The sequence below is a fragment of the Capsicum annuum genome, chromosome 8 (genome assembly GCF_002878395.1).
Source record: "Capsicum annuum cultivar UCD-10X-F1 chromosome 8, UCD10Xv1.1, whole genome shotgun sequence".
Classification (NCBI taxonomy): Eukaryota; Viridiplantae; Streptophyta; class Magnoliopsida; order Solanales; family Solanaceae; genus Capsicum; species Capsicum annuum.
The window spans coordinates 169,296,274-169,314,419 of NC_061118.1; the positions used below are offsets into that span (position 1 = coordinate 169,296,274).

At 37.6% G+C, this 18,146-nt stretch overlaps 2 protein-coding genes and 1 non-coding gene across 4 annotated transcripts in view; 2 read left to right on the top strand and 1 right to left on the bottom strand.

The window, feature by feature from the left end:
* Nucleotides 1-3,182: 3,182 nt before the first annotated feature.
* On the top strand, nucleotides 3,183-8,360 carry LOC107840407 (AP-3 complex subunit sigma). Of its 2 annotated transcripts, XM_047395154.1 has the most exons (8): nucleotides 3,183-3,418; nucleotides 3,623-3,665; nucleotides 4,440-4,501; nucleotides 5,197-5,293; nucleotides 6,005-6,075; nucleotides 6,652-6,743; nucleotides 6,831-6,909; nucleotides 8,096-8,360. In XM_047395154.1, the coding sequence occupies exons 1-7, from the start codon at nucleotides 3,350-3,352 to the stop codon at nucleotides 6,892-6,894; spliced, it is 498 nt and encodes a 165-aa protein (XP_047251110.1). In that variant the 5' UTR covers nucleotides 3,183-3,349; the 3' UTR covers nucleotides 6,895-6,909; nucleotides 8,096-8,360. The 2 variants fall into 2 exon arrangements, with proteins under 2 accessions (XP_047251110.1, XP_016539750.1); XM_016684264.2 differs by lacking the exon at nucleotides 8,096-8,360 and having other exon boundaries at nucleotides 3,190-3,418; nucleotides 6,831-7,224.
* An 862-nt stretch (nucleotides 8,361-9,222) lies between these two features.
* Nucleotides 9,223-9,294, top strand: TRNAQ-CUG. Its single transcript has one exon. It is a non-coding gene; the product is annotated as a tRNA-Gln (tRNA).
* A 655-nt stretch (nucleotides 9,295-9,949) lies between these two features.
* Nucleotides 9,950-18,146, bottom strand: part of LOC107840408 (probable LRR receptor-like serine/threonine-protein kinase At2g16250) — a gene marked incomplete in the record, with an annotated part of 8,661 nt that continues 464 nt past the window's right edge. The window contains 4 exon segments of the mRNA XM_047395155.1: nucleotides 9,950-11,007; nucleotides 11,454-11,476; nucleotides 13,327-13,455; nucleotides 16,133-18,146. Coding sequence (XP_047251111.1) covers nucleotides 10,391-11,007; nucleotides 11,454-11,476; nucleotides 13,327-13,455; nucleotides 16,133-18,006 — 2,643 coding nt within the window.

The window sequence follows — 18,146 nt, forward strand, 5'->3', positions numbered from 1 at the left end:
CCAGTTGATATGTACTGAAGGCAGCCTAATGGTCACAGTACAGTACAGTAATGATTACAAAGATGATAAGAATGAAGGTAAAGTGATTGAATAAATACAATGTACAGGTTTTCACAAGTTCTAGTAAGTGTGGTCCACTCCTATTACGATTTATTCACTTGTTTCTGATTTCTATTAAGCTCTTATATCATATGTGATTATCTACAGCTTTACATACTCAGTACATATTTCGTACTGACGTCCCCCACAGGGGACCTGCATTTCATGCTGCAGGAACAGGTACCTCAGCTCATATACCGCACAAGTAGGAGCCAGGATATCCAGCTGCTTTTGGTGAGCTCCAGTTTGCTTCGGGGCTTTCCGTGTCATATCCAGTCACTTTTGGTATTGTATAGAAGTTAGTTATATGGCTGGGTGTGTCCCGACCTTAGTTAAACTCTGTGTATTGTCTAGAGGCTTTGTAGACCTAATGTATAGTCAAGGTGGTGTTTTGTTAATAGACGTGATGGCTCCAATGGTCAAGTATTGTATATACATATATATGTGTACTCGAACTTATACAGGTGATTATTTCCTTTTATATGCGACATGATTCTGTCCGAATTTTGGGTTGTCATAGAGGTATGCATGGAAAGTATAAGGTTATGAGCTGGTTCTCCTGGGCCTCCTTGGTTACGGGTGCCAGTCCGCCCCAATAGGATTTGAGGCGTGATAATTAGTCCTTTGATTCCATTGTTCGTGTTTATGTTTCTTTTGTTCTTTTATCATTTTTAAAATCATAGTAATTCTTGGTTCAAGTTCGGACACTACTTTTCTTGAGTCTTCAAACAAAGAATCCATTCCGACCAAGGAGTAGACTCACCCCTCGATTCATCATAAACTACAAGATGACTTGCAACACTTGTGAATCCAAGTGTGAAACAATTAAGTGTGTGAGAGTGTGGTGAGGACTAACTTGTGTTTTGTGTTTTGCTTTGTAGGCTTGTTCTTTTCTTTTCTTTTTTTAGGTACAATTACAAGGGAACCCGCGGCTTCAACCTCTCAACCCATGGACAACAATGCCACCAATGTCATTTTGGCCTACCTTGACACTATGTCCCGAGATCTAGCTATGACAAATGAAAGGTTGGATCGTATAGTTGGTCAAAGGGAGCAAGTGGGCTTCCCAGACACACATCAAGAGGAAGGCCATAGCTCACGTGAGTTACGAGGTAAAAACGTTATTCCCTACACTCCTATGAACTTAGAATATTGTGTTGTGGCTAGTAGGAGCCAAGTAGGTATAGTTGCGACTTTGCCTAGGGTAGAGGTGCTCGAGTCTCCTTTTTGTGATACTCTCGGTATTGTTAGGCCACATGAGGACCAAACTCTTGTTGTAGGTATGCAAGCACTAGTTGATCCTTTAGATGACGAAATTGATTCTCCTCGTGAGAATGATTTGTGTCCATCTAGTGCTAGCACTTATAACTTGACCAAGGTTCCATTACCAAGTGACGAGAGTATTCACACACTAGTTGACCCTTGTGAAAACCAAGGTGGGTCTACGTTGGTATATGAGTTGCCAACAACTAGTGAGGTTGTGGAGAATGATCAATCCGGTGGAAATGACCTTGACCTGCTTGATTGTTTAGGAAACCCGAATTGTGATTGTCTTGGTAAAGATGGTTTTTCTTGTGATCCCTTTGCTGCCCATGATAGTTTATGTCTATGTAGGGACTACTCTCTTGAAAGAGAAAGTGTTGCATGCTTAGAAATTCCATCTACTTCTTCTTTATGTGTTTCCTATGTTAAGCCTACTAGTGTTGTTGGACTTGAAACTAGTGAGTACATGCACAAGGAGATCATAGTTGGAGTTGACTCGTGTGACACCTTTCTTTATCCTCTTTGTGCTTATGATATTTTCCACAGGGATATAGAGGGTATGCCTAATTTTGAAGACGGTACCTTAGGGGAAAGTGAGAGTGGCCGAGGCCTAAGTCCTTGGTTACTCCACCCATTTGATCCCGGTACCATCTTAGGGTGGGAAAGGATTACTCTTGGCCTATTTTCCTTTTGTCTTGATGCTTTCCCGAGCCACCTCGTATGTAGCATTTGTACTAATCTTTTCATGATTAAAACAAAGGACCCGTGGCTATACTTTAAGTTTGTTCCACCTCGGCATGGCATGTTAATGTGTTATTTTTTGCTAACCCTAACCCCTCATGTCATGAGGATGTGTGCTTGTTTGTCTTCTCTTGATTTTGTAAGGTACGGATTCGAGGTCGAATCCTTTTCAAAAAGGAGAGGATGATACAAGTACGACCACGAGGATGGACGTGTGAAAGTGTAATGAACTCGAGGCTTGGAGTGTGCAAGAAAAATGCAAAAGAGGGCGTAAAACACATACCAAAACCGAACCTACACTACACTCCATGGGCGATATTTTGAGGCTTTTCATTGAAGGGCCTTTTGGTCATTTTGTATTCTAGTTGTAACCTAGTATAAATAAAACATTGTAGGTCATTTTTTTCTTAGACTTTGATTATATCGTAAGTTGTATAACACTTTGAAAGACAAGTCCCCTCTTCTCTTTAGGAGGCAACCCGAAACTAGGGTGATACTAGTGTGGAATCACTAGTGTTGCATTCACGGCTTGAGACGTTGGTGTTTAGAGGAGGTAAAGTCCCTCTTGTGTCAACGTAGAAGTTAGGTTAACCGTTGTGTGTAGCGTTAAGGGTTCAAGAGTATCACATGTTCTTGGGTTCTTAAGATTATACCAACCAAGTCTAACTATCTATCCCTTTTGTTTATTGTAATCTTGTAACCGTTTATGTATCTTGTAATCTTCAACCCGTGAGTTGTTGTTATTGTTCTTATCATATTGTTCTCATCTTATTGTCGTTTTTGCTGTTTTGGTGTTGAAAATACACCTTTCTATCTCGTCATTGTGTGTTGTAGTGAATCCGAGAGTTGTTCTCCAATAGGTCCTCGAATCTTGTGATTTGAGGACCGTTTGGAGTGTAATTTCGTGTATCCCTTGGTTTTCTTGTATTAAAAATGCAAGGTAAGGGTGGGACCCTTCTCCGAATATCGCACATAGCTGTAGTTTTAATGTACCGGGCTGACCTTCTTTTTATAAAGTTTCAATGGTGCAATGCTCGAAATTATGACACACGAGACCAAAAAACAAAATAAAATTGCGACAGTAAGCATAGAATAATGATGATGATTAAACACACAGAAAAGTAAAAAGTGGTGGTCGCATCTGCATTTCACCACATTTGGGAGTGTCTAATTGCAATAATGGAAACATAACAGAGTATCAAAAACAAATCAACGCGCGTTGTTACACGTTGGCAGCAAATCGAAGATGATAAAGGGTGTAATATTGATGAACGATAAGGGCAAACCCCGTCTTGTCAAATTCTACGATTATCATGTAAGTCTCCCTAAACCACTTTACAAACAACAATAAATAAATAAATAAATAAATTAAAGCTTGTTAATTATTTTTGTGAATTTAATAAAAATAGGTAGTTTATTAATTTTGTGAAATTGACAAAAAAGATTAATGCTTGTTAGTTCTTTTTGATAATTTTGATTCCTTCTTAAAATCAATTTGTTACTTGAAATGTAAGGTTAGCCTGCAGAGAAGCAGCAAGAGTTGATTCGAAGACTATATGGAGGTTGTATTTGCATTTGATTTTCCTTTCTTCCTTTTGTTTTGATTGTTATTTTTTTTTTTCTGTGAGAAGAAAAAATGGATCTTGATCCGTATCTTCCTGCGGCTAAATCTGAGATACTCAACATTTTTGTTATGGTGGGTTTTGAAAACTGATTTTTTTTTTATAACCACTGTGTACGGGCCCAGCTTATGCACACCTAGACTCAGAGGCGAATTAGGATTACTGGAACATCTGCGCACTATTGTAAGAAAGGAGAAGAAAATAATGTATTGAGCGGGAATTTTTCCCTAGTCCTCTAGGTAAACAACTCCACATTCAACTAAGTGCGCTATTCAGCTTTCTGACAGCATGAGTGCGAGCAGGTAATATTGTACCAATTTTTAAAAATATATACATAAAATACCTAGTTTTGCAGAGAGACCACGGGTTCACGTGCCCCATATTTAGACTATAGATATGCCCCTGGGTAGGCTAGTTCCACTGGGTAGGAAGAAATCACTTAGTGTTTTTGAAATATTTTTGTATCCGGTAAACTTCTAGGGGCTCATGTAGCCCATGCTGGATTAATAGTATTCTGGGCGGGAGCAATGAACCTATTTGAAGTGGCCCATTTCGTACCCGAGAAGCCTGTGTATGAACAAGGATTGTCAAACTGATTTGAAAAATGGTTTATTGCTTGCCAGTTTTACTTTTTTGTTTGTTCTGTATGGTGATTGATACATTGTTGATTGTCGTGTAAAATCATTAGTTGTGACATTTTGTGTTCAAGCGCAGTTTTATCCAGTAGAGCAGAAGATGTAAGCAATTTCGTCAAGGTTGACTCCCTTTTTGGACCGGTATGTGTTTTCTTCTTGGCTCTCCCCATACCCAGAGGCGAACCCAGGATTCGAAGAATGCGGGTGCACTTTTATCTTTACATAAGCCACTGACTAGTCAATACAGACTTAAGCAATGACAAAAATACAAATAGATAGGCTAAATATGAGTTTTATGGTAATAAGTAAACCTGTAACTCAAAATCAACACATCACTGTAGTAGCCTAGTGGAAAAGGGTACATTCTCCAAACAAAATGTCGCAGGTTTGAATCCCTACTGCCCATTTTTGTTGTTAAAAATAATAAAACAAAAAAAATAGCAAAAGTTAACGTGAGAACTGGAATCGAACCTGGGTCATTTATGTGAGAAACTAACAAGATCCAACACGCCTGAAGTGCACTGGTGTTTAAGAGGGTACACGTATAATTATATATAAGTGTCCTAAGGTATATATATGTACATATATAGAGCTTTTTCCGAACTTAACGGGTGCACATGCACCCCCACGCTAACAGGTAGGTCCGCCTCTGCCCATACCTCTCTGAATTATGCTTCTACTTTTCGTTGTGTTTTTTATCGTTCCTCAAAGTTCGTGTAAAACATAGGAAAAGTTGATCAATTTTGTCCTTCGTCATTACGTTAGCTAACCATTGCTGAGTTTCTGCTTAACCCGAATAGCTAGAGAGATTGAATTCTTGTTCCCCTTACATGTAGGATACTCGGCTTGTGTACAAGACTTATGCCACACTACATATTTTATTCATATTTGACAGCTCAGAGAATGAGCTTGCAATGCTTGATCTCATGCAAGGTATATCTACTCAGACTCTGAACATGCTGGCTATAATACGTTACAACGACTAATTGAAGAACCTTGATTCATTATCAAAAGGTTACGTGACATATAATTAAAGCAAAAGGCCAACTCTCTCTTCTTTGATAGATTTTTAAAGTAATTTTTGCTTGTCATCCTTTGTACTGGGAGTTCAGGGTTCCGTCAGAACTAAGCAATGGAACAAACTTGTCACTGAGGCTTCCTAGTGATTTCTTGCTTTCTGCCTTGCCGTAATATTAAGATGAATGAAAGGTCCTACTTTTTGAGGAGAAACTTAAGCAAATGAAAGTCCAACTTGCTATTATTAAACTTAAGCACACATATATCATTTACTAAAATAGTATAAATATGGGATATGGGAGAAATATGCTAGTTTGAGCACCATTATGTATTATGGTGGTCTGAGATCCATGGTTGCTTATGCAGCACCATTTTCAACATCTAAAATTTGGCAGGAGTTCCTATAAATTTTTGTCGAGCTGCACTATTTCGTAGGTCTCCATAGGAATCACAGGAATCAATTGATGGTCACTGCTAAACTTTTTCAATGTTTTTTTGTTATAATATGTGTATTTGTGTTTCTAATATAAGCTACATGAACACGATTTAAGAACTTCGTTTGAAAGACATGTAATCATTCTCCAAGATTTACTAACTTGAATGATGTGACAATATTTTGAGTTTCAGTATTTGTGGAGGCAATGGACAAGTGTTTCAGTAATGTACGTGAACTTGATATAGTATTCAATTTCAACAAGGTTAGTGTTTTCTGTCGATGTAGCGTCATGAAGTGTGTATCACTAATGGCATGTAGTTGTTATGTGATCTGATTCCTTCAGGTTTTGTGTTACTTGATATAATAAAGAAACACTTGCAACTTAGTTCATTTTTTGCATCAACTTTGGGGATACATAATTAAGACTTGAGGTACCTTAATTGCCAAATTTCTTAACTGGACTAAATCGACTGTCACCTGAAATAATGTTGATCTAAGAAGCAGTGCTAGTTGATTAGTAGTAAGTAGGCCATTCTGGATACAAAGGAATGCTTAAGTCTATAAGAGCGAGTTAATTCTTTTGGTGCACCAAAAGTTTGAAAAATAAGAAATGTGGGATGATGAAATTTCTACGTGGAGTTCACTTATTTGAGTTCAGTTGACAGGTTTTACTAAATGAATTTGAGAAACTTTTACTCTTCTTAGGATTAAGCTTAACTAATCAAAGACAAGAAAGAGTGATTAGCCTCTTGATAAGATCTTTTTGCATTGACATTCTGCTTCCGTAATTAAGATCAAAAATATTTTGCGATTTTGCTGATGTATTGAGGTTTTGCAGGTGCATGCTATATTAGACGAGATCATTTTGGGAGGTCAAGTTCTTGAGACAAGTTCCTCAGAAGTGGTGAAGGCTGTGGAAGAAATCTCTAAGTACTCGCCAAACCCTCTATGTTTCTTTTCGCTTTTGTTTTTTACTCACCAGGTCAGTCAAGATGCTATAAGCTATTTTTTGTTCAGGATGGAAAGGGCTGCAAATTCACTCATGGCAGTTCCATCAATAACTGGCTGGCAAGGTCGATAGCACATGTTGACTGTGGTAAGTTCTGTAGGACAATTCAGATAATCAATCCGTCAGCGAGTAATGATTGAACACTGGTACCAAATTTGGTTGCAAATGATGCTGGCAATGATCAATGAACTGGCCACTGTATTTGTCAACCAAGTTATTGAACTATTACTTTTTGGTGCTTGAAATTTCTGCACAAGAGTTTTCGGAGTGCTACAGAGCACGGCAGTTGAACAATTCATCTTTTTTCTACGTAGTTGTGATGTTCCAAGTTTTAACCTATTTGGAGGAAAAATGAAAATAGAAGTTTCTTAAGTGAATATAATAAAGTTTGTAGTGCTTCTATATTATGCTATTTCCTTTCAACGAGTTGTGTCTATTACTTTGCATTTGACTGCAAGCTTTCGGCATACCTGAAGCTGCAAATATACATGAAAATGACACTGGGGGCATGTGCATTTTTTCATATCATTATTGCAGGGATGATTTTGAGTTGATTAATCAATTTGGAAGTGCTTTTTTTTGTTTGTTTGCTTATTTGAGGATAGGGAAATTTATCCCAAGACCTTGTAGATGTTACGGTACCACAAGGCTATTTCTGCTGCTTATGATATAGATTTCTGGCATTTGACCTTTACTTCATCATGGTGAAACATTTGAACACTAAATTATTTTGGTCTCTGATCTGTCTATAAACCATATAAGCCAAAATTGCTAAACGACCCATTGCCTAAAAGAAACCATTGTTAGAGGACACAGCATATTTTTTGCTGCTTTGCCTACAAAGGCTGCTTCTTTCTTTGCCCTAGTTTGAACAAACTTAACTTTCACTTCTTGATAAATAGTTTCGAGAAATCAAACTTTTCAGAGCATTCCGTTATATCATATCAGTTGCTCAGTTAGTGATCGTCTACTAGCTTCTTTAATTCCACTCGGTCTTCCTTTTTTAATTTCTTCTAGTTGTTTCTTTCATTCCTGCGATGCGAAAATGCAAGCTTTTGTAAATGCTCTACATAAGCTCAATTAGCATCTGACTACCTACACTGCTAGTGATGCAGGCTGATTTAAACGAGCACCTGCAGTCATTCCAGATGAGTAGAATAGCAGTATATTATAGCCGAATTTATGATTCCTTAAATAGTTTTTGCTAGGACCTTGTAACTTCTTCAGCTTGTTTAGAGCTTCAAGTTTTGAGAGAAATAGGGTACGCTTGCAGGTGATGAAAATCTCCGCAAAAACATCAAGTGGTTTCTTCCCATTTATCTAAACCTCGGTGAGCAGAGTTACCCCATACGAGTGCCTGTGGGAGATTACAGTGGAGTAATTGAGGTGCGCGTACACTTAGTCAAACACCATCATTTTTTAAAATGAAAAAAGCTAGATAAAAATCTTGTTCCTGTGTACATTCTGAATTGTGTTTACTTTGACTCCATGATTGGACAATAATAGCCATGTTCATCCCCACTTGCAACTTTATGAGTGCAGAATTTCTTTTTTTTTTGTCTGCTGGTTTGGAAACGCTGCATATATACACTGAACTGTCTTCAAAGTACACCTGCTCAGATATAAGTAGTACAACCAAAATTAATTTAATGTTGCAATTTATGGCTTATGGTCCAGCTGTCTGGAAAATTTTCAGCTAACCTTAGCATAGACAACATTAATTATTGCCATCTACTACTATTGATTCTTGGTACAAACCTTCCATCCCATTCAATTCTTTCTCTTTAAGGCATTAAAGTTGATGGAATTGCTGGGGTCAGTGGTGAACTGGAGGCTCTGAGTCTGCAACATCGAATTGTGAATAACATTTAGTACTGACGCTATCTATATATGGCTATGACAAGGGGTAGCCAGGACAGTCTTTCCAGCATTCAATTTAACTGTACCTATAACAAGTTGATTGATAATTCTGAGTTCACTGTTAAACTGTATAATAATTGATGCAAGAAATAGATGATTATAGTCTAGTTGTAGCAGTGAAGGTTCTCCTTTCACCACTGACTAGTTTGAGCTGCTCTTTAGTTTTATGGGGGGCATAAAACTCCAATATCTAGCTAGCAAAGGTTATTCTTCTTTAAAATCCCAATTAACGAACTGAATGAAATTAACAATAAAAAATGTAATATAACAAACAGACAGGATTGTTTTAATCTATGTTGCCCCTAACTCAACCAAAATGTAGCCGCACTCGTGTTGGATTCTCAAAAGCTACATGCACCCATGGACATTTTGAAGAGTTCAAGCAACATAGGTTTTGTAAAACAATGGAGCATCCTAATTCTCTTTTGTTTGTCAAATGTATTGTTATTATTAATCAGGTATTCAAGTTTGTAATAAGGTGGTCCCATGGTCTAGTGGTCAGGACATTGGACTCTGAATCCAGTAACCCGAGTTCAAATCTCGGTGGGACCTTTTATATTCCTTTTTGTTTTCTTTTCCCACTCTTCAGAAAAACTTAATAATTGAAGAAAAAGCAAACTAATTTGGTGGATGTATACGACTTTTCTCTCCCACAAAAACAAAGCAAACAATATTTAAGAGTCCAAACAAATGTGTGTGTTTTTTTTATGTGAACTGATGATGACTCTTAACGTTTTCATACCAAGGAAAATCACTCGTTTAGCCTTTTTTCTAAAAAAAAATAATAATAATAATAATGATAATGATTTTTCTGAACTAACTAACCCGTGCGTGTTAACTCAAATTATTTTGTGGAGTCCTTATTACCTTCCACCAGCACACACATTGATTACTCTATTCTCACCAATGCTTAGGCAAATGAGAAAAAAGAACTTACCTACTATGTTTCTTAATTTAATTATTTTACGGAGTACCTATTACCGATCACCAACATAAATATAAAATACTCTATCCATCCATGCTTAGACAGATGAATTATTATCCATCATTGACGGGCAGACCACAACCTTGGATGCAAAAATCAATGGCAGACCAGAACCACTCGCTGACATTAGAGCAACATTGCAACAGAAATTGGGACTAGACTAAAAGGGCATGCCTGCTGACTTCAGTACTAAGAATCAAAGCAATTCAGCAACATGTGTGATAAAAGAAAGATCAATGAGATGCCTTTTTTTCCCCTCTCCTCCATTTGAAAAATGAAAGATTCTGTATAATTTACATTCCATGGAGAGACTGGTAAAAGAGAAGAATTATAAGAAAAGAATTGGAGTTTGGAATGAAACATAAACCCCCAACCAAACAAATTAACAAAAAGAACCACCACTGCTAAATCCTGTTGTCCAACTCTATCCCAAGAAAAATGAACTTAAAAATCCCCAAAACCCCAATAAACAATTTGATGTTTGCTGTCCCAGGTAAACGACGCATCTCCATTTTCAAAGTTCCCTTTGATCAACGGCAAGATAATGGCTTGCAAACTCAGCACTCCAAAAACAGAGAATGTACAAGGTGCGCCAACAAAAAGGCAACCTTAATGCAGATCCTGCTGCATTATTAACAAAGAATTAATGGCAATCACCTCCTTCTACCCCTCATGCGGTCTCTCTACATCTTGCTCCTCCAATGGCTCGGGGAAAATCTCTTTCGACTGTCGTCTAGTTGATGAAGAATGACTTTTGTCCCCATTAGGACCGCTTCCTTGAGAGCCTGTAGTTCCTGATTGCTTCAAACTACTTGTTCCTTCCAACTTATGTGCTGAGGCTGCTGCAGGTACGGCTGCTACATCTGAGGAGCTACGCCAGCTGCCAAAAAGAGCAGCGTTCCATGAACTTCTCGAGGAAGTTGCTCTTAGTCTTGCTGAGCTAGTGTGTTCTTCCCTAACTACCTTCAAAGGGTTTTCCAAAGCTTTAAGGATGTATCTCATTAAGGGTCTCCTTGATGGCTTGGGATTGAGGCAGGATCTGGCAACAATAGCCATTGCCCATACTTCCTCTAATAAATCTTCATCTATGATCAGGGAAGGATCCACGATGTTTGTGACAAGTTCTTTATCATATATACTAATGTACTTTAATGTACCATCCAACCACTCCTTCATGCTGGCGTCATTGGATGCACTGAACCCCAACTTTCCAGTTACTAGCTCAAGCAAAACCTTTCCAAAACAGTAGACATCATATGCGCAAGTGGCACTAGGTGTACCTGTCCATTCGGGAAAAATAATATTAGGAAGAGAAAGGAGACTCTGAAATATTCTTTAAGGAATACCTTTTTTTTTTCTCTAAGAAGAGAAACATAGGAATAAAAAAGTAAAACAACGTGTCGCCATCAAATCCTTAGGTGTTATTTTTAGTCAGTACAGTTCAAGATAAAAATATTGGCGACTGTCCAGCACTTTAATTTCTTCTGGTATCAGCTTTATATCGCAAATCTCCAACTAAGAGTTTCACTTATTCTTGTTTCCAATGAAAGCCTACAATTATATTTGTTGCCTACACCAATTTGAGGAGATCTTACCCACTAATAAACAATATGGGAAATGTTACCTAAATAATTTTGAATTGTTATCTACACTATCTGATAAATATTAATCAATATCCACGTAAACTCTATTTACAGAAGGTATAACTAAACAAAATTGCACATACCTGATGCACCTTGTTCTGATGTCCTGCAAATAGGGAAAAGAGAACTATGTCAACAAGCAGTGGAGGTTGAAAGAATATAACCAAAAACATTAACAATTACAAGATGTATAACAAAACAATTTGAGATCATTCAGCAAGCTTTATTTGCAATTTATGGAAATGCATATACCATGGAGAGGGTTATGGAAAAAGGAGATTAGGTTGAATTAGAGCACCGTCCCATCGAATGTATAAACTTTTAAGTTAAACAATAGTAAGGAAAATTTGCAATACTGGCCTGACTTAAGCACAGAACAAACCTTCTCCCCTAATTCCAGCCAAATATCATGTAGCCATGCATGAGTTAGAATCTTACCAGTTCACATATTTCAATAACACTATTAGATTACCTCTCAAGACACTTGAATCTGCAGGTAAATCTACCAAACAGAAATTTCTCAAGATACAAGTGCAAATAGACCTTCCTTGTCAAGGGGATTGAATACCTTTATGGGATGAATGATGGAGTGAGTGTATCTTAATACTGTTCTAAACTTGAAACCTACCATTAACCAGATTACTCTATCCATGTACATAGTCTTCATCAATTTTTCCTAAGTTTCAGGTCTACTTGGGAACTGAAGAAATCGAAAAGCTTCAAATATGATAATGATCATTTATTCAAGAGATCCTGGAGGTAATTCTATTTATAACTCTTATAATGCAAACGACCTATAACTTGTGACATGGTGTGGTCCACAGGGTTTTGTCCCTGATGCATCTGCATCTGGCCCAGTAAAAGACTATCTATGAACCATTAAAGTAACTTTTATTAAACCCAGAATCTATAATTCTTCAAACATTCACACTTTTAAAGCATTCTGGATTGTGATTGAATGTAATCATGATCAGTGGCATAAACTCAATTTATAAAATAAGAGAGCCTGAAAAGTTTTAACAAAAGCCACGGAGATTAAAATCTAGAAGACCTAAAACCGTTGGCATCTAACATAGGTCTTTGAACCAATTCTTCACATGCCCCTATATCTAGATCGTTTCAGAAGTTTTACCCACACACAATTAAATCATTTCCCGCATTCAATGTGAAGGAATAACAATAATAGGTAATAGTTAAAGCTAGACAGTGATAGTAAAAAATAGTTAAACTTACTTCAGCACGGGATGGAGAGTTATAAGAATAAGAAATATGCATTCCCCCGACCAAATAGCATAACCAACAACTTCGACATATGTGAAAACATGTGCATCAAAGGAGCAATGCTACATAGATTTAGCTACGCATACATATACATACATGAGTTTTAAGTATCTGGTAAGGGTACATACAGTTTTTTGCTAATATTTTACGTATTTCAAGAATCTACTCAAACTACAACCAACACCCATGTGACAGGCATAGGTAAATCAAGGTGATGGTCTTTCAGACTAGACTCACTGTTCTGTACGATGTTCCTTGTAACTTGAATACTGAGAAGAAATAAGATTATATGCCACTGCATGATCACTATCATCAGAACTAAACTAGTCAAGGCCTATATTAAAGCCCCCCTTTTGTACAAAAATTCTCATTTATACCATAGCAATAAATATACACCATAAAAACTTGAGCTGGCAGCAACTGTGGAACTCAAATCCAATTTAGCAACCAAGCCAAAGTAGTTTCTATAACATCAACTTGGAGATGCAGGCATATTAACAATGAAACACCCGATTTTAAGATCCATCATGGGAGACATAAATCGAAACAAAAGTATTGACCACAACCTAACATTCTAGTAGTAATAGTAGTTTGCCTTCGAAAAGAAAAGGCTGGTTTGAATTACCAAAGTTACATACATCATTATCAGAACAAAAAGGATCAACAAGTACTTACTGTGGCAGCCTAAGCAGCCTGGAAATTCGGTTTTGATGGCTTTCTCCTTCATGTGCGCAGGCCTCATTTAGACTCCCTAACCGTACTTCAAATTTATCATCAAGAAGTATGCTGCTTGCTTGAACATCTCTGTAAGAATAGTAGACAAAGGAAAAAGGTGTCACTACGTGGTGCACTAGCATAACTCTGACAGAAATAAAGTTAACTAATTCATGCAATTAAAACGTTGAGAATTTCATGGTGAACTGCAGCAGAAAAACTATCCGAACATTTAGAGAACAATCTCCTTTTGATAGTTCCTTCTGGAACGGATATTTGGTTCAAGAAAGTCTATTAGATGCCCCATGAAAGGATTTTTTGTTTATAACTGAGAAATCCCCAGCTCCAATGGCGGACTGTCCAAAACTCGGTGGACAATGGACCCACCCTTCTACGTTTAGCCACTTAATACCAAGCTAATTTAGTCTTCGATAGGATGTAAACCAATAACCTGAGCTAACCCGCACATAAAGCGTTGTGCTTTTGCCACTAAGCCAATATTGATTGAACCCAAAACATGCAAAAGAAAAGTTTTAGAGAAGTAAGATAGTTCACTGACTGGCTTAAACTAATGAAGAAGTTTGGTGGAAAGGAGGAGAATAAAACACACAAAATATCTTTGGAATATCCAAGCTGACATTTAAAAGATCTCCATGGAGACAAAACGTACAAAAGATAAGGATTATCATATGCTGACTACCTTTAGTTGATTAAGATAGCCCGGACACCATGGTTATCAAAACAGAAGATTGATGTATGGAAGAAGGTTCAATAATTTAAGGAAAAAAACATTCTTCGTTTGAGAAGTAAATTTCTAATTGGGCATTCACAATATCCCAGCACAGTAGAAATTTAATGCAATCAAATCTAAGGCCACATCTGTCATACCAAATCTAACAATTCAGAGATATCGCCGCCATGCATGCAACTATAGAAGCTGAGCTTACAACAATTTATAAGTGCATGGATTGTGACATTACATAGCACTATAAGCCCTAAAAGGACGTGTTTTAGGTTTACTAAGCAATTCTTAAACTTATTATTGCATGCCGGTGTAGCTCATAAAAATAGAAAGAGAAGCCCTCGAGTTGATAGATTCAAGCTCCAACATCAAGATATTGTGGAGGATATTCCTTATGTGATGAACTCTGTATAATAATAGTCTAACAAGGCAACAAACATTACATATCTACAACTGATAGCAAATCAGAAACCACAAGCCATCAATTGCTTTTCATTCCATCTCCTTTTATAAATCCCAAGGAGCTAATAGCTGGAGGAGACATCTAATATTTACCATTTATCAATAGGTTTTAGATTAGTTTCAGTCGACCAGACATGTGCACATCCATAAAGTTGCAAGGCACCTTTAACATGCATAGTGTCTGCGCCGCACTGAATTTTTGGTTGAATATTTAAGGAGAGCCTTCTATGGGAATCTTGTCCCAACTAATTCAGAGACACGAAATACTCTGATATTTGATAGCTTTCATTCAGAGCATTTTTCCTAGTATCTCCTACGTGTATTAATCAAAAGGGCGCTCTCCAATTCCCATGCACTTTTGCGCCCCGATTTTTTTTTTCCTTTCACCAAGTTGGGCAACAATTTAAGAAATAGTCTTGGATCCCTAGGAAACACCACAACTTTAAAAAGATTTTAGTGCTCAGATGCCGCTTTTCTTGCTGGCAACAATAGTTTGGTTCCGCAGGAAGAATGATATGTATTCCTACAAAGTGGAAAGAAGAGGATCTTCCTCTAGATGCACCGAAGTCCCTGACTTGTAAAGGTCTTAAGGATGGAAATTTATGATGGTATACCATTATTGCTAAATATAACTAAGGGGAATGTTGTTATTGGACGCTAATGGCAATATTACTCAATCAGAACAAAAACAAGTCTTTAGCCGACATCAACTTGTTTGGAACTAAGGCATAGCTTTTTTTTAAGAACAGAAACAAGTCTTTACAGCTAAAAATGAAGGAAAGAACGACCAGGTCCTACAACTAACAACGTTATAGCAGCTTTTTCTTTTTCATATGTTAGTCTCACTTCCCGTTCAGTCCTCCAAAATAAAAGTTGAAGTTCCCCAATCGGATTAGAATGCAGCAAACACGGTAATTTTCTCTGAAATAACATTGCTGGAAAGCAGATACTTCGCAGCAAACTGTTTCTTGTATCCTTCTTTTCTTCCTTTTGTGAAGGTTGAATTGTTTCTTTGGTAGCCAATAGTAATGAATAATGATTTTGACCTAATTGCTTAGAGTAAACCATAGTGACTCATACAACAGGAAAGTGAGCATGCATGGATTATAGGATAAAATTTCAGAGAGAGACAAGACATTAAAGGGAATTAGTGACACCAAAGTTACATCAGGGATACTTTAGTAAGAAAAAGCTTTTACTCAAGTCATCAAAGTCCAGCATTATCCTCCACACTATAAAACTAACAGACACCAGCATTATCCTCCACACTATAAAACTTACAGACATATCCTTTATTACCTTGAGTCTACCCTAGAGTCATCAATTATGTACGACCAAAGAATGTACATATAAAGAGTAGCTGCAACTCTTTCAAGATATATGATCAACATGTTTAAATGAAGACTTGTAATTATGATAGTGAAATATAAGTGCACTTGCAAACATGGAAACCTAATAGTAAATCACAGAAGTCTAGCATAGCTATTAACAGTTTTTCGGATTAACCATAAAAGTGATGGTATGTGGAAGTAAGAGAAATGCAATAAGAGAAGGCCTTGATACCTGTGCACTAGAGGCGGGTTACATTCATGATGTAGATACGACAAACCCTCAGCAGCTCCAATAGCAATTTTCAGTCTTGTTATCCAATCCAGTGACTGCAAACTATCATCATCCGAATTGTTTTTTCTAAACAAAGAACTGGAGAGATCTCTATTTGGCATATACTTGTATACCACAAACTTCTCATTCTCATTCTCCAAACAGTGTCCCATAAAAGGTACTAATCTAGAGTGAGAAACCTTGCTGAAGAAGTCTAATTCTGACAAGTATGCTTCGTTCCTTGCAGACTGCACATTGACTCTTTTGACAACTATAAGTGTCCCGCCTTCTAGGCTACCCCGGAAGAGGTCACCTGAATGGCCATGCTTCATCAGATTTGCATCACTGAACTCACCTGTGGCTTGAAGAATCTGCTGGTAGGTAAATGCATCTCCTAAGCTTGAAAAATTCAATGATACTCCAGGTACAGGAGGTGGTGGACTTGCACTGGCAGGGCCAGGCCCAACCTCGGTGGCTCTTTGATTCGTGGCACCCCGTTTGCGGGTGCAAAAAACCAGTAGCAGCATACAGGTAAGGACAAGTACAAGTAATCCAACGCCACCCAGAACAGCTGCCAATATGATTACATTTCTGTGACTCTTTTTGTTGGATTTGGGAGCTGGAAGAGGCTCTGTGGCATTTGGCTCTCCAAAATTATCAAACGGCAAGCCACGCTCGCTATAAAAAGATGCACATTCACTCCTACTCCTTTGACTTGTTACGTTTTGGAGGCAATTGCTATTAATTGACACATTGCGTCGTGCATAATCTGGGAGCTTTCCTTGAAAATAGTTTCCTGATAAATCTAGAAAACTGAAGCTTCTGTTTAAAGACGGCAAATTTCCATAAAACATATTATGAGAGAGATTAAACACTGCACTAGTAGCATTGACAATGGAGCTAACATTTGGCAGAATACCCGTGAAGTTATTCGCAGAGGCATCAAGGAACTGTAACCCAGGCATCGACCACAGAGCAACAGGCAACGATCCAGACAGCCTATTTTTCTCAACTGCCATTCTCTGCAAGTTCCTTAATCCTCCTAATTCAGGAACAACTCCACTTAGACTATTCGAGCTGAGGTCAAGGTTAACCAGATTAGAAAGGTTACCGAGTTGGGTAGGTATCAACGAAGATAAGCTGTTATCAGACAGATTCACCGATTTCAACAGAACTAAACTCCCAATTTCCGGAGGAATAGCCCCACTAAGGAAATTTGAGGACATATCAAGCACGGTAAGGTTCGGAAATAAACCAAAGGCATTAGGAATCACCCCAACAAGCTTATTCCTCGAAAGATCAAGAGTCGAAAGGCGTGACAATTGCCTCAAAGTTATAGGCACTTGCCCAGTGAGACCATTGTTAGACAAATTTAGAGTAACTAAACTAGTCAAATTCCCAAGGCTAGGAGGTATAGGACCAATAATTGCACATGAACTAAGATCAAGAACCCGAAGAGAAACAAGCCTAACACCAAACCATTCAGGAATAGAGTCAGGAAGTGCAAAATTGGATGCATTAAAAGACTCCAAAGGAGTCAAATTTTGAAGAGCATCCACAGAGAATTTAGGGGTTTGACTCCCAACTCTTGTTCTCTTAAAACCAGATATATTGATCCCAACAACTCTACCATTCTTGCAAACAATCCCAACCCAATTTACACAAGGGTTACCCTTTATAGGCCATTCTTTAGCCCTTAACCCTAAAGAAGATCTCAATTGAAGCAAAGCAAATTTCTCAGCTACTGAACTGACCACCCTTTGCTCAAATGTACACTCAATAAACAACAAAAACACAAAACAAAACAAAACCACTCTCCCTTTTCGCTCCACCATTCTTGCTAAACCTTCATTTAACTATCAAAATTCTCATCTTTTCTCATATATAAATGATTCTTGATTCTTGACATAAAAGGGAATCTACATTTTGTGTAATAAAATTAAAGAACTTACCTTTTCAGTAATAAATCACATAA

Coding starts and splice junctions, on each gene's coding strand:
- LOC107840407 (XM_047395154.1), top strand. CDS start 3,350: ATGATAAAGGGTGTAATATTGATGAACGATAAGGGCAAACCCCGTCTT. Junction 4,502..5,196: donor TTGACTCCCTTTTTGGACCG/GTATGTGTTTTC, acceptor CCTTACATGTAG/GATACTCGGCTTGTGTACAA. Junction 5,294..6,004: donor AATGCTTGATCTCATGCAAG/GTATATCTACTC, acceptor TTTGAGTTTCAG/TATTTGTGGAGGCAATGGAC.